At 36.7% G+C, this 25,933-nt stretch overlaps 3 protein-coding genes across 6 annotated transcripts in view; 2 read left to right on the top strand and 1 right to left on the bottom strand.

The window, feature by feature from the left end:
- The window catches only part of nptnb (neuroplastin b), a 36,016-nt gene extending 20,304 nt beyond the window's left edge, over nt 1-15,712 (top strand). The window contains exons 3-9 of the mRNA XM_004067429.5: nt 470-644; nt 2,076-2,170; nt 5,175-5,308; nt 5,391-5,664; nt 14,311-14,332; nt 14,441-14,514; nt 14,608-15,712. Coding sequence (XP_004067477.1) covers nt 470-644; nt 2,076-2,170; nt 5,175-5,308; nt 5,391-5,664; nt 14,311-14,332; nt 14,441-14,501 — 761 coding nt within the window. The 3' untranslated portion in view covers nt 14,502-14,514; nt 14,608-15,712. The remainder of the gene's footprint in view (nt 1-469; nt 645-2,075; nt 2,171-5,174; nt 5,309-5,390; nt 5,665-14,310; nt 14,333-14,440; nt 14,515-14,607) is intronic.
- An 8-nt stretch (nt 15,713-15,720) lies between these two features.
- rec114 (REC114 meiotic recombination protein) lies at nt 15,721-25,474 on the bottom strand. Of its 3 annotated transcripts, none has more exons than XM_078944625.1 (7): nt 25,334-25,474; nt 24,092-24,162; nt 22,005-22,094; nt 18,753-18,836; nt 18,268-18,441; nt 16,787-16,858; nt 15,721-16,014 (listed from the first exon to the last, which is right to left on the bottom strand). In XM_078944625.1, the coding sequence occupies exons 2-7, from the start codon at nt 24,092-24,094 to the stop codon at nt 15,850-15,852; spliced, it is 588 nt and encodes a 195-aa protein (XP_078800751.1). In that variant the 5' UTR covers nt 24,095-24,162; nt 25,334-25,474; the 3' UTR covers nt 15,721-15,849. The 3 variants fall into 3 exon arrangements, with proteins under 3 accessions (XP_078800751.1, XP_078800752.1, XP_023809402.1); XM_078944626.1 differs by lacking the exon at nt 25,334-25,474 and adding an exon at nt 24,271-24,342; XM_023953634.2 differs by lacking the exon at nt 24,092-24,162 and having other exon boundaries at nt 25,334-25,467.
- hcn4 (hyperpolarization activated cyclic nucleotide-gated potassium channel 4) overlaps nt 24,493-25,933 on the top strand; it is a 93,891-nt gene continuing 92,450 nt past the window's right edge. Inside the window, exon 1 of one of the 2 annotated variants that reach the window (XM_078944619.1) lies at nt 24,493-24,609. The gene's annotated coding sequence lies outside the window, so the exon portion shown is untranslated. Of the gene's footprint in view, nt 24,610-25,340; nt 25,528-25,933 lie in introns of those variants that run through there. The other variant, XM_078944618.1, reaches the window with a different exon arrangement.

Below are 25,933 nucleotides of genomic sequence, written 5' to 3' on the forward strand. Positions count from 1 at the left end.
TGGAGAAACACCAACTTTACAGTAGTTACCTTATTAAGCATTTGATTTATATCTTGTTGGTTCTGCACAGCAAAAGTCCAATTTTTATCATTTAAATTCTAGTTGGAAATTAAGGAAATGAATAATAATTTAGAGCTGTGATTGTTAATCTCTCAAACTGATTAAAGAAATATATTATTTAATTACAGCAACATTAACATGCCTGCTGCAATTCATAGTCAATAAAAAGAAAGAAATTCTGTCTAATTTATTCATTTCTTCTGTGCAGATAGATATTATTCTGAGGCGTACGTGCTCTTGTTTTTCCTCTTTACTTATTTGTTGTGTGAACTTCTCTTCACAGGCTTCCTCCTACACAGAACATTTATAAACAGCACGCTGCCTACAGCTACTACAGCATGGGAGGAAGCAATATAACAGATCTGAGCCCCAATTCTGAGATCATGTTTGATGGTCTTTTGTCTTCCAGAACCAAATATCAATGCCTCTGAGCATATCATCCTGCCACTGGACTCCCCGAGCAAACCGGTCGTCCTGCGCTGTAACCTCACCACCGCACACTGGCCACACACGTACAGCTTCTGGATGAAGAACGGGCAAGAGATCCCAAACACGCGGACGGAGCAGAGGGCTACAACTCACAGGTGACCACAGTTTTCAAGATTTGCACTTGTTGTAGGCGTGTCGTGGGATATCATTAGACTCAAGACTTGTCTCTGTGAAATTCTCTCTCAGCAAGTTCTAAAGAGTTTTTTAAATGACAGAATTTCAGATAGACAAATAAAATAAAGGAAAAACCTCCTTGCTGGAAACATCAGAGTTGATATAAAGCAAATGTAGCAGATTTTTTTTTTTTTTTTTTTACTATTTTCCACCCTTACCATTGGGGCTTTTTTTCTATGCATCTTTCTTCATCCATTTTCCAAACCGACTCAATCACTTTAGGGATCAAGGTGTTGCTGGAGCCTCTCCCAGCCACTGTTGGGCAAAAGTGGATAAACCCCTGGATGAGTAGCAGCTTTCTTTAGATTGATCAGATCTTTTAAATAGATCCTCATGTTTGTTCTACCCATATCCACATGCACACAATAGTTTTACAGGTTGCACAAAGGCTGGATTGCTCATTCATGCTGCGTCAAAAGTGCCGTGCAAAGTGCCAGTAGCTCTTTTCAAGGAAAGCCAAAAACATTTTAATAATTAATAGGTAGTGGTGTTTTTCCCACTAATAGAAGAACAGTAGATGAGTGTGTTTGAAACTGCTAGCAAATAAAATGAAGGCTTGAAAAGTGTGATTTTTAAACAAGGAGGTCTGCTTTGTGACTGATGTCCTCATAAAGCTTTTTCCATCACAAATTCAGCAGCTCTTGTTAAAATTGAAAACTCATTCAATGTCTTTTTTTCCTTTGAATTCATGCAAATTCTGAAAATAGACACAGAAATGTGCATTTATGCTACATTTATCTGTTTTTATACATTTACTTTTGGTTTGTGCAGACAGAAAACTACTTAACCACTGTTAAAAAATACCCACGAGGTTAGAAATAGTAAATATGTGTAAATGACTTAATATTATAGTACTTTTTTCCTGTTAATTTTTTTTATACAAATTTTCTTTTAGTGATTGCAATTGGTGTTTTAATATATATATATATATACATACATTAACATCAAAAAAGTCAATAAAAAGTAAGGAATATCTAAAATGGCGTTGGTTCTTTCTGCCTTGAAGTATTGTTGAAGCACAAAGCTCCTGTCCACTTCCACACACACATCAACTCTTTCTAGCCACTAGACCAAACCAGTTGGTCACTTCCTTGTCACATTGCATCTCCGATGCTCCCAACCTAAAAGCTAAAATGCCCGAGGAGAGCTGCTGTTCTCTAATATAAAAGCTTAATTTGTCTCCCATGGACTTGCAGGTCCTTCAGGCTTTCACTGCTTTAGTCGAAACTAATTACTTGCACTAAATTGAGAACAGATGTCTTAATTTGCTTGCCCTCTTGCAGACCAGGTAGGTGACTGGTAGTTTATTTTCCTGGAATCATATTTTCTTTGTGTTTTATGTGTGATTCCAGCATCACTAAACCACGGGCTGATGATTCAGGGATGTACATGTGTGTTTACACATTTGACATGGCACCAAACGGAAATGCAACAATTGAAGTAAAAGGTAAGCTTTCTGAGCATTTTTAATCTTTTTAAACTATTTTCTAATATTTATAGCCGAATTCTCAGAAACCTTTTCTTTAATCAAGCTGTCTTATGTTGCCACATTGATGTTATCTGCGTTCCTAATGGTTGCATCAAGTAAAAATGTCAGGAGCTGTTTGAAGAGAGTCCTCGCTGACAAAGATGTTTGAGCTCATCAAGTACAGTAGTGATGACATGGAGAATTCCTAAGGCTGATTTCCATCCCAGCTTTTACCGAGATGAGTGGAGCAAATTAGACAGCCTCTGTACGTGCTCTTAGAAACGCAAAGCCTCAAGTTCTATCTTAGAAGTATATATTAAAAGGGTCGGTAACGTTTGCACATTGCAGTCATTTACCTAAATATATATCAATTAGGTGAACCAAAGAACTCTTTCGGACAAACTGCGAGGCCATCAGCTTGAACGAGTAGTCTTCTTTAAGAAAAGACAAGTCAAACTCTCTTTGTGCAGTTCTAAAGCCAATTTGGAGTAGTAAATTGCCATGGTGCAGACTGAGCATGCCCGTGCTTCTTACTCTGCGGCTGTCTTCAAGCACTGGCTGATTGCATAACATAGATGATGACCGTGTGTGCTCTGCTTCTCTTGGATTGGGAGATGACAGCACTCATTGCCATTTCAAACTGAATGGTTCTGTCGTTAGGCTTTGGCGCAGTCTTTTAGACTTGCAACGCTGGTAAAAAAAAAATTGATGATGCATGACGTTTCACTTGAGAAAATGTCAAATAAAATGAATATTAAAACCTGAAAGCAGGGATTTGATTTAAGGTGTTTAAACGGATGAGATGAAACAAAATGTTGCATTTATTATTTTTTGCTATTATTTTAGTATTGAGGCATTTGAGATCTTTCTGTGACCCAGGTAGCAAGCTCACTGTTAAAGCACGCCAGCTTTGCACTGCGCGTCTGGCAGCAGTTCCCTGAGATCCTTCGCCTACAGTGTCCTTGGCACGCTCATCCTTGCAGGACTCGGCTCAGAGGCAACAGATGGAGGGTTCTGTGATGTTGTAGGATTAAGGCTCTGAATGCGGTCCTAGTCATCTCTGTGGCAGGACTGAAGTTTATTGTCTGGAATACGCTCGAGATTAATGAAATGTTTGGGAGCTCATATCCATTATTAAATTGAAAGCGCATTTTGTGATTAGAAAGCATAAACCGCGCAGTTTTTCATTTTGAGAAAGAGTTTTTAAATTAAAAAAACGTTTTTTTTAATTTAATATAAACTTTTACTTTGATTAACAGCTTCTCAACACTAGGCGGCATCCTGACCACCTTAAAAAATCTCTTGGACAGCTTGGCCCTTGCTCCGTTTCCACTCATCTTTCTGAGATTCATGTGTCACTTGAGCGCTGTCTCGCACACAGAGTTTAACAATCGGAGTCAGGAGTGTGAAATGGAGGTTTCTTCCGGTTTTAGCACCACTCCGAGGCTTGTCTGTGCGCTGTCAGTCACACACTGACATAATACAGTCAGGATGAGCTTAGCCACTCCCGTGTTCAGGGAGCACGTGCACACCATAATTAGAGTGGCGTGATGTCACGACAGAGCTCAGACACCCCCCCCCCCCCCCCCCCCGCACTGCTAACCACGCGCAGCTGAAAAATGCCCACTCCAGGCTTCTACCTTATCTGTCTCAGTAGCATGAAAGAAAATATTGTTATGTTGAAGATAAGTGGAAAGCAGTAATGGTTATCTATCTCGTGCTGTGTAGAATTAAATAAAGAGTCTGTCTCACACAGCTGCTCTGCAGATATGTCAGTAGGAAGCTGTGCTTCCTGCCATACGCCTGGATTGAATTTTATTTTTTGACTCCAAAGCCTCTGCTTCAGTTTCATTATCAGCACATTCACTGATCTCAGCTGAATTTTAGCGGATTAGAGCTCATTTCCACCAGTGTCTTTTGAGGAAGTCACTGAAGAATTACGCTGACTGGGAACATATGGAGGAATCTTTCCATCAAGCTGGTTCCCTCCCACTGATGTGTCCTTTTTCAAAAGTTTAATGCAGAACACCAAGACAAATACAAGTCCAGGAGAAGTTTGAAATTATTTTTAAAATCGATAAATCAAGTTCTGTGCACTGATTTTAACCCTTTCAGAGGAGTTAAATATTCAGTGTGCATTAGATGACACAATTCTGTATGTTATGAACCGTATGTTGCACCATTGAACCAAAATGGGTGAAAAGGGAATTGTTAGATCCCTACTGCATACCAATATGTTTGTGTTGAAAGTATTAGATGGATTTATTATGTATTGTTTTACAGGCTTAGTATAAGCCAATGGAAGGGTTTTCATCATTATTACATGCTCATTATCAATGACAAAAATTTATTTTCTGACTTCTTACGGGATTTTGTTGTTGTTTTTTAATACACAAATCTTATGTTGAACCAAAACAAAAATGTCAAAACAAAAACAAATTTTTGAATTATTTTTGAATTAGTAGAATTAAGTTCTGTACTCTGATTTTTAACCTTTCAAAGGAGTTAAATAGTATGTGTTAGGGATGCCACAATTCTTATTTTAAAACCGAATCCTACGTTACATCAATGAACCAAATTGTGGGGAAAATGAATTGTTGCATTCCTACAGCACACCAGCTTGTTTACATTGAAAGTGTCAGTGCAAGACAGTTTAATTATGTAGTTGTATTACATTACACAGGCTTAGTGTTAGCCAACTGAAAGTGTTTTCTTCATAATTGCTTTCTTATTTTTAAATTACAAAAAGGATTTTTCTAGATTTTAGGGTTTTTTGTTGTTTTGTAAATCTGAAATCCAAAGATTGAGGTTTGAACTTAATCATAGGAAAGGTAAATTGCTGAATTCCTAGTTTGTATGATGATCCAAACTACACATCCACACAAAACTGCATCTAAAAAACACATAAACAGTTTCTGTTGCTGTGTCTTTTTTCCTGTTACCTTACCCAGTAACGAATCTTATTTTCATCTAACCTTTACAGCAAGACCAGAGGTCATTAGTCACAAGCGAAGTGAAAATAAAAACGAGGGGGAAAATGCGACGTTGTACTGCAAATCTGTGGGTTACCCACATCCCACTTGGTTATGGCAAAAAGTAGACGGAGCTCTCTACAAGGTAAGTGTGCTCACAGTCTCAGCATTCAAAACCCCAAGAGGCTCAGTTTCATTTACTGTCAGGAATGATTGTTGTCTTTCAGGACATTGATAACACCACTGGACGCTTCTTCATCACTACCAGAGACAATTACACAGAGCTCAACATACTAAACCTGGATATAACCACAGACCCTGGATTATATCAGTGCAATGCTACCAACAGGGTTGGAAACACTACCAAGGAAACTATTCTACGAGTGCGAAGCCATCTTGCACCGCTTTGGCCTTTCCTGGGAGTGCTTGCAGAAATTATAATCCTGGTGGTCATTATTGTGGTTTATGAGAAACGCAAGAAGCCCGACGACTTTGTTGATGGTAAATACATGAAACACTTTCTTTTAAAAGCAACCATAACTGACAAATTAAAGGTTAATGTCCAAATAAGTTTAAGTTTCATGACAACTAAAAAATGCTTTTTTTTGTTGTTGTCTCAGTGTGTTTTAAGTTACTTTCCTTTTTAACACTGGAGCTGTCGCCGTCGACAACTAAATATCACAAGAGTCCGTTGATTCTGAAGCTGATTCTGACGTGGAAAAATGCTAAATGCAAAACTTTACGACTGTAACGGCGCAATCCTCTTCTTTTTGCAGCCAAATCCCCTTATTTACATGGATTGTGTGAGCAATTCACTACTGTCGAAGCTGCTCTTCTCTGTCACAGAATCAGCTGGAATCACATTAATTGCATAAACGATTGAAGAGTTACTGTAGTCAGAAGAATGTACATACTGGAGCTAAAGCTGATGTAAAAGGGGTTAAGAAGAATTGAAATATCCTTGAAAAAGTACCTTTTTCAGTGAGATTTAGAAAAAAACAACCTTCTAATAGAGTTTTGTTAGTTAGTTTGTTTTTTGGATACAGCCCAATTTTTCGTCTGTTAAAAGCATCTTACAGTTGTGGGTGTAGGAGTGCAAGCAGGTCATAGGTCTTTGGTGGGCACGCTCTCAACAATTGTATTTTTCTCTTAGTTAGGCCCACGACAGCGAGAAGACTCAAAAGTGTGTTCTGGCATCCCAGAACCGCTCGCCTCCTAGTCTGCGCTCTTATCTCTAGCTCTTTAAATGCAAGTTGCTACTCAGCCAGCAACAAGCAATCACAATAGCTAGCCAATTTAACAATTTCTACTGAATACAACCAGCCAGACATCTCTCCTTTCTCCCAAACCAACAATTAAACCACCGAGCCATGTAAGTTAACAAAACAACACAGTTCTCCACTCATGTTCCTCTGCATAGGTATCCCTCAGAAAGTATAAGAACTATGAAACAGAAAATGTGTTCTGACCACGCAATCATATCTAGTCTAAATTTATGGAGACAATATTTTGAGGAACTATAAGCTGCACTGCAAAAACAGGCTCCTTAGAAATAAGTCAAAAACGTTGGCAGATTTTGTTTAAAAAAGCAACAAAAAATGGTTTTACCAAGAATTATTATTTTAAGAAAACATCTTTAATCACCATGTTTTCTAAAACTAATATTAATTTGCTTTTGAAAAACTTGGTAGGATTTTTTTTGCAAGACACATTTTCTCAAAACAATGGTCTTAAGATTCAGTTTTAGCAGTGTGGCCTCCCAAATCTACTCTGACTTTTTAGCTTCATGCAACTGACCTGTAACTTCCCCACAGGCTGCCTTTGTGCTGCTTTTCTTTCTTTCACCAACAAACCCCAATCTTTAAATCTTTTTTAGCTTTGCCGCTTTTATTTCTGTTTACCTTTAGTAGTTGCTGCTAAGCCTTTCAGCACCTGATTGTGCCTCTATGTAAATCTCCCCTGTGACAAGCCTATTTTAAGTCCTGACAGAATGCACTGAAATGAAGCTGAACACAATAAACATGATGGATCCTCACAAGCCCACCTATTCAAATTGTGGAGAGAAGAGAACGACCTTTCTCCTAACAAAAATCTCATTTATTTTAGTTTCCTGCCAGATGAATCCTGTGATTTTAAATAGGAAAATTGATGGATGGACTGAAGCAGAAAAAAGACAAACAATACTAAGTAACCCGTAAGTCAGTAGCTTGTGGATCTACCTTCTGATAAACCTGAATTATGCTCATTTTAGAGCAGTTCAGTGCTGAGAAAGCTTTTTAGAACAAAAATGCTCCATGCCTGACACGTTTCCCTTTTGTGAGCGTCTGTCAGTCGCTCACATAGAGACTGAAGGACGTCTGAACTCCAACAAAGCTTTGTTTGTTTACAAAACCACAGCAGAGTTCATACATCAGCTTTTAGGTTTTAACCAACGCCCTTCCCCTGAATGATCACTTCAGACTGATGACTCAGGGAGGTTATGGATGACCTGAAATCACTTTTACAAGTTTATGTTTTTGTCATCCCCCATGACAGCTTTACAGCTGGGGTCAGGTCCAGACTTTTTCTTTACAGTGTTAGAGCTTTTTCTCAGTTGTTTGCTGCTGTTCTTCAAATCACTATCCTATTACATACCTCAGATAAATGGCCTCACATCCCTTCGAGGTAAATGATTGTAGATGCTCTGTGCAAGCTCAAAATCATCATATAACCACCTCTGTGCTTTACTGTAGTTATAAAGCGCATCTGCTGGGGGGGGGGGGGGGGGGGGGGGGTAGAGTTTGGTTTATATGTTGGTAACAAAGACCAAACAACTTCCCTTTGCTCTTACTGTTCCAGAAGACTTTGGCTTTACCGAGTAAGTAGGCATTGATTGGTTCAAGTCGGTCTAAGCCAACGTTTCTTTGCCAACCACTTTCAACAATCAGGAGTTAGCTTGTTGAAAGTCCACACCTCTACCGCTGAACATTAGGTGTGGGGGCCAGCAGCCGCCACATACCTTTACTGAGATGTCTGATTGGTCAGTTCATAACTTGATTAACTGGCACTACAGCAAAAATGTCATGAAAATAAAATCAGGATTAGCAAGTACTTGTTAAAAATGGTAAATATTCTTGTATAGCGCTTTTCTACCATCCTCGAAGGCCCAAGGTACTTTGCAGGCACAGTCCCATTTACCCGTTCACACACTGGTGGCAGATCCGCTGCCGAACACTGGCGCCGACCTTCCACCAGAGGCAAGGTGGGGTTCAGTGTCTTAAGGACACTTTGACATATGGGCGGGCAAAGTGGAAATCAAACCTGCAATCTTATGATCAGAGGTTGTCTGTTCTACCACGGCCGCCCCTACAGGTAGAGGAGTAGAATGATTATTCTGACAAATCTAAAGACTAAGTAAAAGCTGTTTATTTTCTCTATAGAAGTCAATGAGATTTTTTTGGCTTTTTGAGACCAGTGGGCACTTTCTATTTAAGAGTCACTCAGTCCAGTTCTCATAAACAGTCAATGCTCAGAACATTACCAAGTCCGATGCTGGGGCAGAGCTGGCTGAGACTTCCACCTCAGGAGACTTAGCACTCCTCTTGAGAATTTTTATCACATTTTTCATCCATATTCAAATCAATTGTTTGAAAGTTATACCTGTAGGCTAACCAGATTGATGTGCATTGATGCTAAAAAAAATCACAACAGGGGGTACTAACTTTTGCTTGACGAATCTTGATGTTTTAAAAATGGTAAGATGCAGACACTTTGAGCAGCAAGGCTGCATTTGCTGTCAGAGGATATTTGCTGTGTTTACCTGCCTATCAAGGTGTTTGGCTTACCGCTTTTGACAGGTGTAACAAAAAAGGCACAGATGTGCATGGTCACATGGAAGCTGTGTATTACAAACATGACATTTAGAAGCATGTTAGGTAACAGAGTGCCCTTAAAAATGGACCATATTTAACACATTGGCAGTGTTGAAAGGACAGTGACAAAGAGGTGTGATGGTAATAATGAGGTTACCAGACTCATACAAACCTTTGACAGTTTCACTCTTTTTGTGTTTCTTACTTGGTTGCTGCTTTTTTTTCTTTTTCTGGTCTTTCCAAATGGCAACATAATCTAAATGGGTGGTAAGTGAGAGATCATGCATGGTTATGGTAATGTGTTCTATGTTAGCCTGCAGTTTTTCCTAAACCCTCATAATTTTTGAAGGAATTGCTTTCAGTATAAACTAACATTTTTATTTAAAATAATGACCTCCATTCATTGGTCTGCAAGCTTTAACTCTATAAAAGCTGTTTGTTCCAGTTTCTTACTGACCAATATCCAGCGAGAGCTGCAAAGTCCCCCTTTATTGTTAAGAAAATTACACTTTATTTATATTTTTGTGGCCATTAAGTCATTTAAATGTAGCTTTTAATTATTCACAATAATGAAATTAAATTAAAGAACACAAAATACACCCTGTGTCAAATCTTTTTACTACAGAGTACATACATGGCATCTTTTGTATAGAATTTTATTTTTAATCTATACATGTAAATCCAAATTTACTTTCAAATTTGCATCTTAACAGCAACTGGACTCTGTTGTGAAGCAGAAGATCAGAACAGAAGCTTTATTTTCATGACAGTTCATTCAATCTTTTACTACATTTTTCCACAGTTGTCTGACACGTTAAAAATCAGAACATAAATAAAACACATGTAATTAACTAAAAAAATTGAACCAAAACTACAAACCCATCATATTTTTTTAATTGTTAGCATTTTCGTTAGGCCAATAAAAGCTTCAATGAAGGATTAAAAGAACTGCATGTACGGAGCCTCAGGTTGCAGACCCCTGAGTTAATCAGCTAATTTTGTTGTTTTTCTACATTTTACTTCCAAATGTATTTTATTTTTATAGTTTAAAAACATCGGTTTCTGCAGTGTCATGACAACTTTCAACACAATTATATCAAACTAAATATCCATATCCAACCAGCATCCCTTTAAAGTTCAATGAAATCAAAGGTGTTCCAACCAAAACCAGAGCTTTTCAATCTGCTGTCACTTTAGATAACCCTGTTTCCTCTCAAAGGTCGTGACTGTGTTTTTACTTCTCATCTAAAATGAGTGACACAGTTCAAACCCCCCCCCCCCCCTCCATTATTGACGCTGCAAGCAAACCTGATGAGCAACGAATTCATGAGCATATAGAGGAAAGACTTCCAGGCCTTTACACGGAATGTTGCTGCTTTTCATTGAAGGAGGTTCACAGGAAATCCCCATGAGCACTATTCTCTTCTATTTTTCTTCACAAGACTCTCTGTCTTTTTTGATCAGTCGGCACAGTCAGCTGACCGCACAGTGGAAAATATCAGCTAATTCCACCTGACAGCCGAGGAAATGCATCTATGTATCAGATTGTTGTAAATCAAAAAGTTCCATCACAGTTCCATATTTCAAGCAATTCCCACTCAGTCGGGTTAACATTCTTCAATCATTTATGATCATTAGACACATTTTATTTTAGTTACAAGGAACGTTTTTAGGTTGTAAATAAAATGACACCACAACCTTCAGATGGTTTCACTGTCGGGCAAACACGTTAAACACACATTAAGCCGTTTTGGTTTGACAAATCAAAGACAAAGGCAGAAAGGGTGAAAGTAAAAACAGTGTGCCCCCATTTTTCAGCAGCAATGGGTTCCTCTTCACAGCAGGAAATCTTTGAATTTTAGCTTTTGGACTTTTCCACCTGTGATTGAAACTCAGGACTCCATTTCAATAGGGAGATCTTGAAAGTGTGATTAAAAGATTAAATAGTGAAACAGGAATTGAGCATAAATAGCCCATTTTCTTGCATGCTTGTGATGACCTCTGACCAAGCCAAGAGACCCCAGAGCCCAGATGCTGATGGTGGTTAGGGTCAGACTGAGTCAAAGGAGGAAAGCGGGGTGGAGGTGGGGCGGCGAAATGCGAATAAACAAACTTCAATGAATTTAAAGGCTCGAATTGTGAGCACTTCAGCCATTGGCTCGGAGTGAAGACGTGTGGAGTGAAGAATCAACCCAGCATTCCTGAATATGAGGCGGATATTACTTATTGAAACTGTGCAAAAGCTTCACAATTTTGACTTTCACAAAAGTTTCCAAGTAGTCAAAAGTCTATTCTAAATAATCAGTCTGCAGTGCCATGGCCATATACTTTGACTTTTGATTCCATGTTTTGTAGTTGGCTCAAGGGCAGCTTAGTGAGCTGCAAGATTCCATAGGTGTTTTTCACTTCAAAATACATCTATTCCCTTTAATAATTGTTTTTAAAGCAACAAAAACATGACTTTATTTGTAATTATACTCATATATTCTATTATATTAACACTATTGATCAATTTATCAAAAGCACATCGTATAAAAACAGCAATACTTAGCAGTGGGTGAAGATTTTTGGGTCAGTTTTGGTTTTAATTTTTATAGTTAATATTAGTTTATCTCCCAAAAATGTACTAAATACACACTCTAATTGCTTTAAATTTTAGAGAGCAGATGTCAAACTCCATCGGCCCTCTGCATGGTTACCAACTAATCTGCCATTGTAGTTTCGGTAACACTTTATATTAAGATTCCTTAACAAGCTTTGTTAACACATTTACAAGCATTATAAATGAATTTATAGGGTGTTAGTAAGACATTTATTAGTACAATAAGTCTAATAAGGTTTATGAAATTACTTAGTTAACACATTTACAAGCATTATTATTTGGGTGTTTTTAAGATGTTAATGATGCATTTACTGATATTATAGGTGCCTAACAAATGTGTCAGTGTTAATAAGCTTAATAAGATTTATTAACAACCTTTGTTAACAAATTAAGAAGCATTATTATTGTTTGGGGTTCTAGTAAGACATTTATTAGCATTATAGATGCCTGACACAAGCCTAAGTGTTCATAAGCTTAATAAGTTTTATTAACTAACTCAACAAATTAATAGGCTTTATTAATGTGTCAGATGCTAGTACGATATTTACTAGCATTATAGATGTCTTGCAAATACCTGAAAGTGTTAATAAGATTTATTAACATCTAAAGTCAGACCATTGTCTTCTAAATCCATATTACTAAACTGCTTATAAGCTTTACAAATGTATTTATTAACTTTGTTAATAGTTTATTAATTGTTTTGCAGCACCTCATCTAAAGTGTGGACGTTTTTAAGCACAAACAACCACAAAGCATAAAGATTGTAAAAAGAACTTTATGACATTAAAACAGATTAAACATACACAAATCGTTCTGTAAAAGATATATAATAATTTAATTCAGACAAATAATTTTTTTAAAAAAACATATAGACTGGTGTTGGCCACACTAAAAAAGAAATTGCAGACATATGGTTCTATTTCACAAAGAAACAGCGAAAGGACATTTTGGGTTGCATAAATTACTCTCTATATGCTAAAATTATTTTTTTATAAGCAGATATTACAATTAGTATTGACACTGAAAGAGCTGTCTGTGAATCATTAATGAATTTTAGGCTGGATTCTGTTAAAATATGAATAAATCGCTAGTCATCACCTGTCTGCTGTGTGAGAACGAGAAATAATGTTTACAAGAAAAACACATGGAAAAAAGGGAATTAAAGAAGCATATTTTAGTATAGAGTATGAGTACATAAAATAGAATAAAAGTGTAAAATTTAGCTTGGGTAAGAGGAGACTGGAGTAAGTTCAGTCTTCCAGCTGTTGTGCATGGCGGTGAGTTATTTTAATGGGGCAGCTGTGCTGCTTTGTATTTTGATTTTGTAAATGTATTCAATGATGAAGAGAACACCCATGGCCGCAGGGCAATCTTTGATTCCTGAAAGATTCCTGAATCTTTGATTTATAATCAAAAGAAAAGAAAATATATCATCTTTGACATTTGATAAAATACCAACTGAACAGCCCGATTCTGCTCCCTGCATATCTCCAGTGTAGTTTTATCTACCAAAAAAAAAGGAAAAAAAGAAGCGATTTAGGTAGATTATGTCTGCAGTCTTTATGCCAGTCAAATCAGGATTGAGGACTCCCAGCTCAAGCGCCACATCCACTCTGAAATCTCTTTTTAGCATCCTCTGTTCCCTGAGGTTTTGGCCCCTGTTTGCGTGCATCATAAATTCTGGTCTTTTGGTGGCTTAGTGGTGTTGAAACACATTTTCCCTCCAAATTTGAAAGCCCTGCTGCAGCAGCTGACAGTTTTTCTGTTTCTAAATCAGTTGCAAAAATGAAATGTTTTGATGAATCACAACAAGAAAAAACTAGGACAGATTTTTAGCTGGGAAATTTGCATTCATATGGACGATCTTAAAAAAAAAGGCAAAATAAGCACATTTGAATTCCTGTATTATATTAAAATCTGAGGGTAAAACTTGACTTTTGCAAAATGCTGACAGGTCTACCTTCTCCTCATATAACCATGTATTGCTTTAGCATCATATATTCTGCTCCACTTTTATCCCATTGAATGCTGTTAATATGCTCATCCTAAGATACTACATGCATGGAAAATGTCTCACTTTGACCTTTACTTACCTGATGACACATTTCCTCTGTTTGCAAAACGCTGCTGACCCCATGCACGCCTCCAGGACTTTTTCCTCACAGAACAATACGCATCACCTGATTTTCCTGCATCTTAAACTGCTTCATTAAATATATGCACTTCCACCACTGTCACAACTGCAAATGTAATTTAAGTATCATTGTCTGAAGATACAAAATTTTCAGATTGACCACATCTTTTAACCATCAGTTCTTAAAATCCCAATGTTTAATTAAAAGATGGTTTTATGCGAGCCATCTGTAACACTCCTACACATATGCTCATTTACAAATAAACAGAAACCCCATAAGATTCATCTGGCATGTGAGATGAAGTTTGTCCAATGTTTAGTTCCAAAGCTTAGAGAATTCAACATTTGCTCATGTTTCAGCCCTTTTAGCAATAAATGTTTAGGTTAGGTCTGTGTAGTTTTACATGTCAACATCTTTTGATAGCTGATTTTTCCAGTGTAGTAAGTGAAAAGGAAGTAAAAATGCTGAAACATGCAAATTGCCTATTTTCTTGTGTGTGTTTTTCCCTTTAAATGTTTAAATTCTGTTTGTTTTTTATCTTTTTTCCCCCACGCCAAAGATGATGAACCAGCTGGACCGATGTAAGCCCAATAAACTGTGCTCCGCTCCACAGTTTACATGAAAATTCTGATGATTATTATTATTATTTGCTATTTTCAATCACCTTTTCATTACTGCTTCTCTCCCAGGAAGACGAACTCAACAAACAATCACAAAGACAAAAACATTCGCCAGAGAAATCCAAAATAGGCAATCCATTCAGGTAGGACTTGTTGTATGGGGACGGGACCTAAAAATAGAAGCGATTGTGAAGATAATCCGTAGTCACGCTTTTCTTTTGATTTTTTCTCTACAGATATGATGACTAAACTGCATTTTTTTGACTACATGAAAGTATCAGAGGATGATGGAGCTCCAGGCTGTTCTGAGGGGAAAAAAAGCACATCTTGTCTCATTTTATGAGAAACAATATCAGCATACCACTGGCAAGAAAAAGAACATAAATGGCTGTCTTAAGCATGCCTTATTCAGTCTTACGTGGAGATTTCAGGATGACAAGTCATGACTGAAACCACCAAGAGGGTGTTCACATTTTTAATGTGCTGTTGATGTCTCCTCTATTCATTTTATCATGTCCTCAAATGGGGTGATCTCCCTTTTGTATTACATATCATGTACAATGCATGCAAGATAATTACGCAATAGGATACTCAGAATAGGATTTTCTGTTGTTATCCCTGACAAGGCTTTTTTGCATCCGAGAATACCTGTTTTTATAGTCATCCCAATCATATATATATATATATATATATATATATATATATATATATATATATGGTTTCTATTGTTTTGAAATTGTACAGCATACCATTGTTTGATTTGTGACAGGAGGCCTACTTCTACCAGAACTTTCATTGTGAAGCAAGGGCTTCAGTGACTTTGGCAGTATTTCAATTTTAAAGAGAATACTTACAGAACATGATTACTGTGTGCTTAACTATCTTAACAAAAAGGATATGTGTATTATTTCTATTTTGTTTCCAGAGTAACTTAGGTGTCTTGTATGTGTTGGAGTGTGAGTCTTCAAATGATAGAAAATCTGTAAATGTTTTTTATTTATTTATATATATTTCCCCAATGACATGGATTTTTATTTAGTACTTTAGTTTTTTCTCTAGCTGTATAGCATGGCTATAATCCTATGCAATATGTATTATTAAATAGATATATGGAGGGCAGTTTGTTTTACTCAGTGAAGCTTTAATATTGTGGGATCACTTGGACGCTGGCATAGCAACATTCACTGCTGTAGCTGCATGACTCCTCTTTTCAATTAAATGTATTCATGTGTGTTGGAAATGGACCGGGTCGGGATCAAAGGGACCAGAGTATATAGCCACGATAAACATACGAGTGAGACCAATATTTTTTTCTTAATAAAAATGTAAAAAAAATAAAAATCACCGCCTTGTTTGTTGATTTTCAAAATCATTTTTATTTTGCTTTTCATTGTTTTTTGTTTTTTTTAACACATTCTCTTTGAAAACTGATATGACAACAGCAGCAGCAGGAAAACGAAATCTGTTTCTGACATTCTTCACTCTTCAAGGAGTTTCTGCAGCTGCGCCTCCACCTTCTCCACAAACGCAGGAAAGCTGGGATCCAGCAGACAAAGACGCAGCAACGGCTCCAGGTCGCTCTCTGCCAAACGGGTGTGGGAATGCATCTGAGGGAGCGTCAAGGAAGCCTTTCCCAAGAAGTGCTGCGGGATTTGATTCAATTATAAAAATGGAATCAAGTGACTTAAATTAGCCTTCATAATTTATTTAAGCTAAAACGAAAGCCAAGTGTCTCATAAAGAAACAATAAAAACACTCACATGTGATGGGAAGAACAGAAAAGTTCACGCGGCACATAGATTATTTAAAGGTAATCAGAAATACTCTCGTGCGTTTTAGGATTTAACAAAACAACAGATGTGTTTTTTAACCACCGAACCAAACATCCATTAAATAATTACAGCAATTATCTAGTACACAAACTTTAGTGAAGCTCCATCTGCTGTGCTGCATTTGAATTCAACCAGAAGTGGAATTATTCACAATTATTGTTTTATTGTTAATCTAATTTTTGACATCTGGGGAAGATGCATTTCAGTGAGAAAGACAAAAAGAAAAGTCGTTCTCCATATTTCAGTGCGGATCTTTGTCTCAGTGTTTTAAAGACCCTCTCTGATAAAAATTGTGTTTTTAACATTTTTTTTCCTGATGATGAAGGACATTGATTAGGAAAATTAAGATTAAAATTGTACTTCTACGTATTTCTTTATTCAAATGTGAATCAGGAGCAGATGAAAAAATGCTCTGCGCCAACAGTCCCGCCCACAACTTGGAGATGAATTTATACAGAACTTTTCAGATCAAAAGATGATCAGAGTGGGACTTTAAGACCCCATTTACAAGGAAATGTAACATTTCAACTAGTATTTGTTTTATCTGTTGTATCGTCAGATGCAAATATTTCAACAACTATACCTTAGCAAGATGCTGAATGGGCAAAGATCCTTCCATAATGTCCGCCTCCAGAGACTTTTCCTCACCTATCAACTTGATCAAAAGAATAAGAAGGAACATTTACAAACAAGCCATGGCACTACAGAGTAAAAATAGACCAATCAATATCGTCATTTCTAATTAATAAATGTCCACGCCTCAAAGTGCTTTCATCTTTACTAAGAGTTTTTTCAATGCTCATGTCTCAAAGGTCAAATTCAGACTTAAGGCCAGGTCCAGTGTGGCACCGGACTTTCATGTTTACCACTGTGACACCCTGAAGAGCTGAATGCAGGTTCACTGCTCAAATATCTTCATGCACGTCTTCTCTTGCTTCTGCTGACGATGTTACAGGAGGACATTTTATTTATTTTTCTGTCTGTCTTGAAACTTCATGTTGTGCATTTAACGTATCAGACAAACTAGATCATATCTAAGGCTTCTGGACGTAAAAAAAAAAACAAAAAAACCAGAGTAAATGTAAAGAATCACAACTTTTTCCTTTCTGCACTTGGATAACCTGTTTATCTATTTCCATATACACTGAACTATGCACTCTGTTTCCATTCTACATTCACCTTTAAGTATGTAGCTTGAAAGCAGGACATGTTTGTCTGTTTATCTGAGTCCACTGTCTCCAGCTGTGATGTTAATCTAAGAATAGGAGACCCAAACAGGAGATTATAAAGCGTAACTGACAGATGTGGAATCTGACTCCAGACTCCCTGACTGCTCTGACCCTTTTGTGTAGAAGCCTGGCAAATGGTTGCAGTTCTCCTGCAGGATCTTTGGCTCCTGTAAGCTCTGCTGTGGGGCCTACTTCTCTGCAAAGCTTCATCTCATTGCAGCAGGTCTTCCTTGCTACTTTCAGAGCTGCAGCTCCAGTGGAGAAAACTGGTTTGGATTGTCCCCGACTTGTCAAAATTGATGCATGGATAAGATATGGATTTAACCACTTATCCATTTATTTCCATCTCAATTTCCCTCTTTTATCAAAGGCATCATTAAAACATTTTAAGTGCCACTCATATAGGGCCTGCTTCCTCAAAGTTTTTAGTCAATTTGTTTGTTACTCTTTACATGTTTTATGATCAATTGTTCTTTTTGATGAGCTTAACTGAGAGGCAAATAAAATGAACTTCTAACCATTTTTCCACCAACATGACCGGAAGACATTTTCTTCATCAACCGGATTGTAAACAGCACCATCTAGTGATGCTAAAGGGGCACAGCTGATGACATAGACCAGTGCACTGAGGATATAAAAAATCAAGATGTTTTTATTATTAACTGAGTAGTTGCATTTTTATTTATGTGTACCCAATCTCATTAAATATTCACATAAACCGGATGTAAGTACCCATGTCAAACATTTTTTTGTGTTTTTTTTAGCTCCACGTTGTTTTAAATGTACAGAAAGGTGCTGCAGGTTTGGATGGCTTCATAGTAAACTGATGTGGAACCTGTGTTGCTGGTGCAGGAGTGTCAGCAGGGGGCTGATTTGGATGTACTGCGGGATCATCCAGAGTGGTGACAGAAAGGTACTTCTTCAGTTCTTCAGCGGCGCTGGAACACTCACTCATGGCCTCCGCCCTGTCTCTTCCATCAAACTGCATCCTCAGCATGCGGCTCACTCCCTGTAAATGTGGTAAAAATACACACACAGTGTGTGCAGTCTCTGTGATTCAACCAGAGTGACAAAAAACAGGTTATTTTTACTTTTCCTTAAGGTAATCATCATGTTCTGCAAGACGTTTTGGAGGACAAACAGACTTATACATCGGAACAATAACTACCCCCACCCCCCAAAAAAAAGAAAAACTCTAAGATTCTTTATTTGCTCCCCCCCCCCAAAAAAAAACAGCATAATCGTGACCTTGAGGTGAATTTGACAGAGATAAAAACAAACAAGGGTAGATGCCAGGACACAGAGTACTTTATGGCTCACCTTGACAGTCATTTGAAACATCAAGTTATCCGACTTTTGCTGCACTTTGAGACAATCGCAGCCACTAAGCAAAGGAATAGTTTCCTGAAAAGCAAAGAGAAAACCATCACAAAAATAAAAAGAACAGCATGAGAAAATAAAAGCACCCATTTTCGTTATACAACGTGTTTAAATACTAAATATGTTGTGAACCTGAGAAGGAAAAAGAATAGTTTACAGAAAAACAAATAAGAAAAGCACTAGTTAGGCATTACTATACATGTGTAAAAGTTCCAACAGCGGCCTGTAGGGGTCTCTCTTTCACACAGTCGGAGCTGGTTCACAAGTCATTTATTGAAACTGTTCCAATTCCCCACAAAAACATTTGTTTTGACTAAAAAAATATGCCATTGTAACAACTTAGATGATTTCACTGTACTGCATGGAAGGAGCTGCTCTAAACTGATGTCATAATTACACTGCCGGCATTTGAGTGAAACATTTTTGAGGAAACTAAAAAAATCAGACCTGTAAGTTTGCAGAAAGTCTGTGGTACAGATAGAATAAAGGCTTGATTAAAAAAAAAAAGTTCTTTATCTTAACCCCTTCATTTCTGAATTTATGTCTAATTATATTAAAAAAAACATAAATGACAGGTGTCAAACTCTGGGCCTCGAGGGCTGGTGTCCAATATGTTTTCCAACCAATCTGCCATTTCTTTAGCTTGGTAACTGATCCAGCAGCAGGAAAGGCAAGTTCCTTTAACATGAGGTCCAGGTCTTTAACTGAAGTACTCTCAAGACTAAAAAACATAATGTATATTTTTTGAGCAAAGACAGAAAAAAGTTTGCAGTTCAATATTTGTCTGAAGACGTTTTTGGTAGGCTTTTCTGAATCCCAGAATACACATGTTTGTTTGACAGCAGTTGACATTTCTGTAAATGGAGACAGGGCTGGAGTCTGTTCTCCCATGTTCTCCACGCGTGGGTTTTTCCTGGCTTCCTCCCACAGTCCAAAGACATGCTTCACAGGTGAATTGTTCATTGTTCCTGTCCAGGGTGTACCTGTGCAGTATCCAGGTTAGGCTCTGGCAATGAATGAATGGAGACAGAGCAGGAAAACTACTCTGAGTTGTCATGAGAGCTACTTCCTGCACCCAAAATAGTTTATTAGGAAAATCTTTGCTTGAGGAAGGTACATTTAAGGTTTAAGTAAAGGCGAGCTCCTGATCAAACAGCACCACCACCTCATTCTAAACTAGGAAAACTATGGAATATGTATTTTTAAAAAAAATTAAATTAATTATATTAAAACAAGATTCAGAGCTGCTTTTTTTTAAAGCTAACTTTAAAGGACTTCTGTTACAATCTAGAACTCTAAACAAAATATACAATTCAATTTTACCTTCAAGTGGAAAGATGTACTTTTTAGATTTTCTAGGTTAGTCAAAGCAGCCATACACTATATGACTCATTTGTCCCTCAGTTATCTCTTCGATTGCAAATATATTCACACAAATGTAGAAAAAGTTTCTTCCAGACTATGTGAAAGCCTGCAGACGTGGTCTCCTGGTGCTACAAACTCCTGAGGATTCACTGCAGCAGTCTTTAATAGACTAGTCCATCAACCATAGCGAAAGCTCTTCTTAGTCTGACCCCAATATATGTCTGACTTTGCCAGCCTGGCACAGCGAGATGGCTGTGTCCTGTGCCAGAACACTATTAATCAGACTTTAGAATTTCTTTTGTCTGCAGGTCAGAAACAAAAAAAATAAAAACTTACTGGAACAAATATAAGGAAAAGTAGAACAGTCACATTTTAAAATGAGGAAGAGAGGATTTCTAGACCTTGCTTGTAATAAGTCATTTTCTCATAGAGTTGGAGTGTCACTCTGTTGTTAGAAGTAAATCAAAGACTGAGAGAAGTAATGTAGAAGAATTAAAACCACACAGTGCAACAAAAGGCCTGTTCTGTTCTGTATACGTAAGCATGAACTGTTTTGTCTGCTTTGAGTCTAACTCCTATAAAAAGATTACAACTCCAGTGGAAATGCACAGAAAAATACATTTTTCTGGAAAAGCTTTGTTTGTTTAATGTCTTTCATTTCTTCAAAATGCAACATTTTCTTTAGTTCTATATAATGCTGACAAAAAGCATACCCCATTTACAATAAGAACTAAAGTGTTAACCATTCCTTTTAATTTTTTAAATTTAAATGACTTTTTTTTCAATGGCAACACCCTATTGAGGCTAAATCAAATAACGGAGTAGAAAATTCATTGCTGCAGCCATAAATACATTTTTTTATTTATTACACAACAACTTACTGTACATTTCTTAACTTAAAAATAGCTGAAACACCATCTCTTAAAGTCTCAGTTGCTTTTACTATTAGTTTAGTGATTTCAGATTAAAACAAAAGTATTCAAGACCCACCAAATGAAATTTGGGTACCGGTATTTGGTTCTTGTGACATTTTTCTGATGATTGAAGAAAATTATGATCTAAATTACATTTCCAAGTATTTTTTTTAAACCAAATAATTGTGAATCAGGAGCAGATAAAAAACTAATGTAGGAAAAAGATGATATGTGTGATGTAGAAAAAACGCTGGGTGTGCCACAAGTTTCCTCCTCCGCTCCATTCTGATGCATACTTGTAGACGACTATCCGTGTACGTCTTTAATCTCCTCGTCCGATCTGGCTTTTTGCTATAATTGTACTGCTGGATAGCTCCAATATTACTCAGCATTTTTGTTACACTGGTAATGTTAGGCTGGGTTTGCGAGGGACTGTAAGTTAGCAGGAGAGCATGTAAACAGATGGGTGATGGGAAGTGGGGTTGGTGTTGCTCTACGCCACCGGTCCCTCCCACAACTCTGAGGCAAATTTTAACAAACATCTGTTGCTCCGTAGAAACTATGTCCTAAAAAAACGACAGAGTTTTTCTAATTTTGTCTAAAAATTGCATAATCATAATTAAAAGGCTGCTTATCTTACATTTTGTGTCAGAAGAAGTGGTTCAGCAGCTTAAGACCAATTTTCTTGAATTTAAAGTAAAAGACAAACCATGTTTCAACTTCTTGTAATGTTATTTTACAGAGTAATGTTTAAACATAAAGTACAACAAAACTGTACCAAACTATGTACTATTTTTAACAAATGTGAACAAATTGATAGAAACAAACATAGTCCTTCAAACATTGAGACCGTTAACAGAATTTATCTTGAACTGGGAGCAAACCATGTCGGGGAGAAAAACAGGGGCCTTACCAAGCTTTCTTGTCCTCGCGTCACCAGTAAATGTCCAGATTCCAGAATTGTGAGGAATATTTTAGATTTGCCATTCTTGTCCTCAAAAATCTAGAAAACGAAATAAAAAGTAAGATTTTTTTTCTAAGAAGCATTTCATTTTAAATTCAATTCAATTTTCAATTTTATTTATTTAACGTAATATTACAACAACAGTCGTCTCATTGAGCTTCATACCGGTATTTGTAAAGTAAATATAAAACATAAGGATCAGATAGTCATGGGATTCAATTTCAATTAAAAGGGTTTTAAATGTTATATAAGAGTGAGAGCTGTTGATGATAATAATGCAGCAAGCATGTCATGTCAACAGGAGAGATTGGTAAGGTTAGGTATAATAAAGTTAAAAAAAAAAAACTTAAAAAAATGCTTTCGTATCTTGTAAAGACGTTTGAACAAATTTTAAAACACCTTTTGAGAATTCCCACATTTGTTTATTGTATGGCTAATGTTTGTCTGTCATAATTGGAAAACAAGATTTGACAGTGCTCGCTCCAGGCTGCCATCTAGAGCTTGATGCAGTTAATGAATTCCCAAATTGCCCTCTCAATCTCTGCTTAGGAACAAAACTTCCCCACATACAGTAGGAGGAAAACAATAATGTTACAATAATGATACTTGATGTTGGATATTAGCAAGCAATCAAAACCAATCAAACATAAAATTAAACTACATTTTCTGTTCTTACTAATCTCATTTCATGCTTGTATCTTTCATATTTCACTATCATGTTGGTTAAACTACATACATTTAAAGATGGTCTTTTAGACAAAAAGTTTATTTTGGGGAACAGCAACTTCAGTTTCCAATTAAATAAAAACCTTTTTTTTTTAAAAACACTATTTTTTAGGAAGATGTTTACCATCTGTCATCCATGCTGGATTAATGTATTTACTGATTTTCATCTGTTTTTTGTACATTGTACATAAGATTTCTCAGTTTCAAATCTATATGCACAAATCAAATGGCAGTTAGGACACACTATTGTAATGTGAGGAATTATGCAATTTTTATCATCCTGTTTGGAAACCACATTTTGAATAAAAAATTAATTTTACGATTGTAATAAAGCCTGTAATAAACTCCTCCACAATTTGCCAAATTTTGATGCCAATTTTTTTAATCATTGATAAGTAACTGTAAATGCTAAAAGACATTTACACCATACGCATAAATCATGTGCTTAAGTTTTAATTATCGAAGCACATTATTAGTATCTATGGATGTGGATATTTGCATGAGAAGTTTATTTCCTTTTTTTTTTAATCTGCCATAACCCAGCAAAGGATTTTTATTAAAAAACACAGTATGAGCACATAAAGTAAGTTTAGCTCTTTCTTGTGACATTATTCTTTGGGAATACTTTATATACTTATCAAAAGCCAATTTTTCTTTTTTTTTCTTAGTTTTTGGCAGCCACAGTGCAGGGATTTCATCTAACTCTATTCTCTGCATCTTTCTCACTCACACCAACCATTCTAATTTCCTCCTTGACTAGATCTTTTATTGAGGGGGTCTTCCTCTCTTTCCAGGTGGCTCCAACCTCAGCATCCTTTTACTAACTTAATCACCATCTCTCCTCTGATTGGGTCCAAATTATCTCCATCTGGCTTCTTTGCAATCATCTCTAAAACATTTAACAGGTGCTATTCTTCTGATATGTTCATTCAAGTCTTGCAGACTAATACTAGGATGAGTGGCGAAATGTTTCAGTTCAGATGCCATGACTCAACTTCAAGGCAACATCATCTGCATAAATCTGTATCTTTATCAGCATGACCCTATCCATCTTCATCATCTCTAGCTAGTCTCTTTTCTCAGAGCCACTGTCTCTAAACTAACATGTCTGATTTCACCACTGTCTTTTTTATATCTGAATCTTCCCTGACACTGTTGTCACATCTAAAACCTTCCTCCACCCATTTTAATCAGCTACTTCAAGTCATCCATCTTCTTCTCCTCTGCACCCTGTAACCTCACAGTTCCACTTGGGTTCCTCTCATTTACACCCAGTTCCTGCTGTGGCTGATCTTTGGTCCTCTCCTTACCATATCAAACCACCACCTCTCGAGATGTTCCTCCACCTGCTCCCTGCACTAACTGCAGATCACAACGTCATCTGCAAACATCATGACACAGAGATTCCAGTCTAACCTCAACTGTCAGTCAGTCTGTCCATCACCACAGGAAACAAGGAGCTCAAAGCTGATCCTCGGTACAGCCCTACCTCCAGCCTGAGCTCACCAGTTGCCCACAGCTCATTTGCCTTCCTTCAGAATTTCTCTGTTATTCTTGAGCTGCAACCTCAAAACAAATATTGCATCTGTGATTCTCCTCCTTGGCATCAAAACAAACTGTTGTTCACAAATGTTTACTTCTGACCTCAGCATTTAGCCATTTTCAACTGTGACTTTAGGAAATGTATTTGAGGGATTTTCATCAGGCATGGCACCCATACAGCTATTGGGTCCATGCTCTGCCCACTTCCAAATGGTGGGAAAAAGTTTGGCCAATTTGACATGAATGGAACCAACGAAGCTCTGCTGCTCATTTCAGAAATGTAAAGGTAAGAAACAGATTTCAATCACATATTATTACCCTATTCCCATGAAGCTTTGGCCAAAAAGAACATTGATCAAAACATGAACATCATTTAAATGTTAAAATCTATCTATCTATCTATCTATCTATCTATCTATCTATCTATCTATCTATCTATCTATCTATCTATCTATCTATCTATCTATCTATCTATCTATCTATCTATCTATCTATCTATCTATCTATCTATCTATCAGCTTAAACATGAAGTTTTAAGTATTAGCTTAAACATGAAGTTTTAAGTGTTAGCTTAAACATGAAGTTTTGAGTGTTAGCTTAATCATGAAGTTTTAAGTGTTAGCTTAAACATGAAGTTTTAAGTGTTAGCTTAAACATGAAGTTTTAAATGTTAGCTTAAACATGAAGTTTTAAGTGTTAGCTTAAACATGAAGTTTTGAGTGTTAGCTTAAACATGAAGTTTTGAGTGTTAGCTTAAACATGAAGTTTTAAGTTTTAGCTTAAACATGAAGTTTTAAGTGTTAGCTTAAACATGAAGTTTTAAGTGTTAGCTTAAACATGAAGTTTTAAGTGTTAGCTTAAACATGAAGTTTTAAGTGTTAGCTTAAACATGAAGTTTTAAGTGTTAGCTTAAACATGAAGTTTTAAGTGTTAGCTTAAACATGAAGTTTTAAGTGTTAGCTTAAACATGAAGTTTTAAGTGTTAGCTAAATGTACTGAAATGTCTATACCTTCCAGGGTTTTTGTGCCTTTTTGTTCTTTCCGGAGCATGGGATGAAGCGCCCATAACGCTTTAAATTCCAGGTTTGGCTCACAGACATTTTCCAGGACAATCCGGGAATTTGAGGCTCAGTTTTTCTAGAACAGACAACTGCTGACAGTCAACAGCACAAACCTGGATCGCAGCATCTCAAACATCAGAGGGGTGGGTTGTTCAGCTCCATTCACATTTTTTTCTTTTTGTTTATTGTTGTTTTTTTTTTTTTTTTTGCTTAAATATATGTATTCACATTTTTATGACGATGTAGTGATTTTAATCAAATCTAATATGGTCAAATAAATTTTATGTACTTTTGAGGCTCACAGTTGTCCCCCCTCCCCTGCTTCTGTGGTAAGGATTCCCATTTAAATAAATTTTAAAAAAACGATTTGTATTTATTATTTTTGTAATTTTATTTATTTATTTTCACCTTTCTACTTTAACCAACTCGGAGGTAACTTTTCGTTACACATCCACGAACATTGTTTTTAACCTTGTTTAAACTTTCCACATGCTCCAGCTCGTTACTGCCCTCTAGTGGACATGAATGTGACCGAATTTGTCAAATTAC

This window comes from Oryzias latipes, chromosome 3 (assembly GCF_053564925.1).
Source record: "Oryzias latipes strain Hd-rR chromosome 3, Olatipes_Hd-rR_3.1".
Classification (NCBI taxonomy): Eukaryota; Metazoa; Chordata; class Actinopteri; order Beloniformes; family Adrianichthyidae; genus Oryzias; species Oryzias latipes.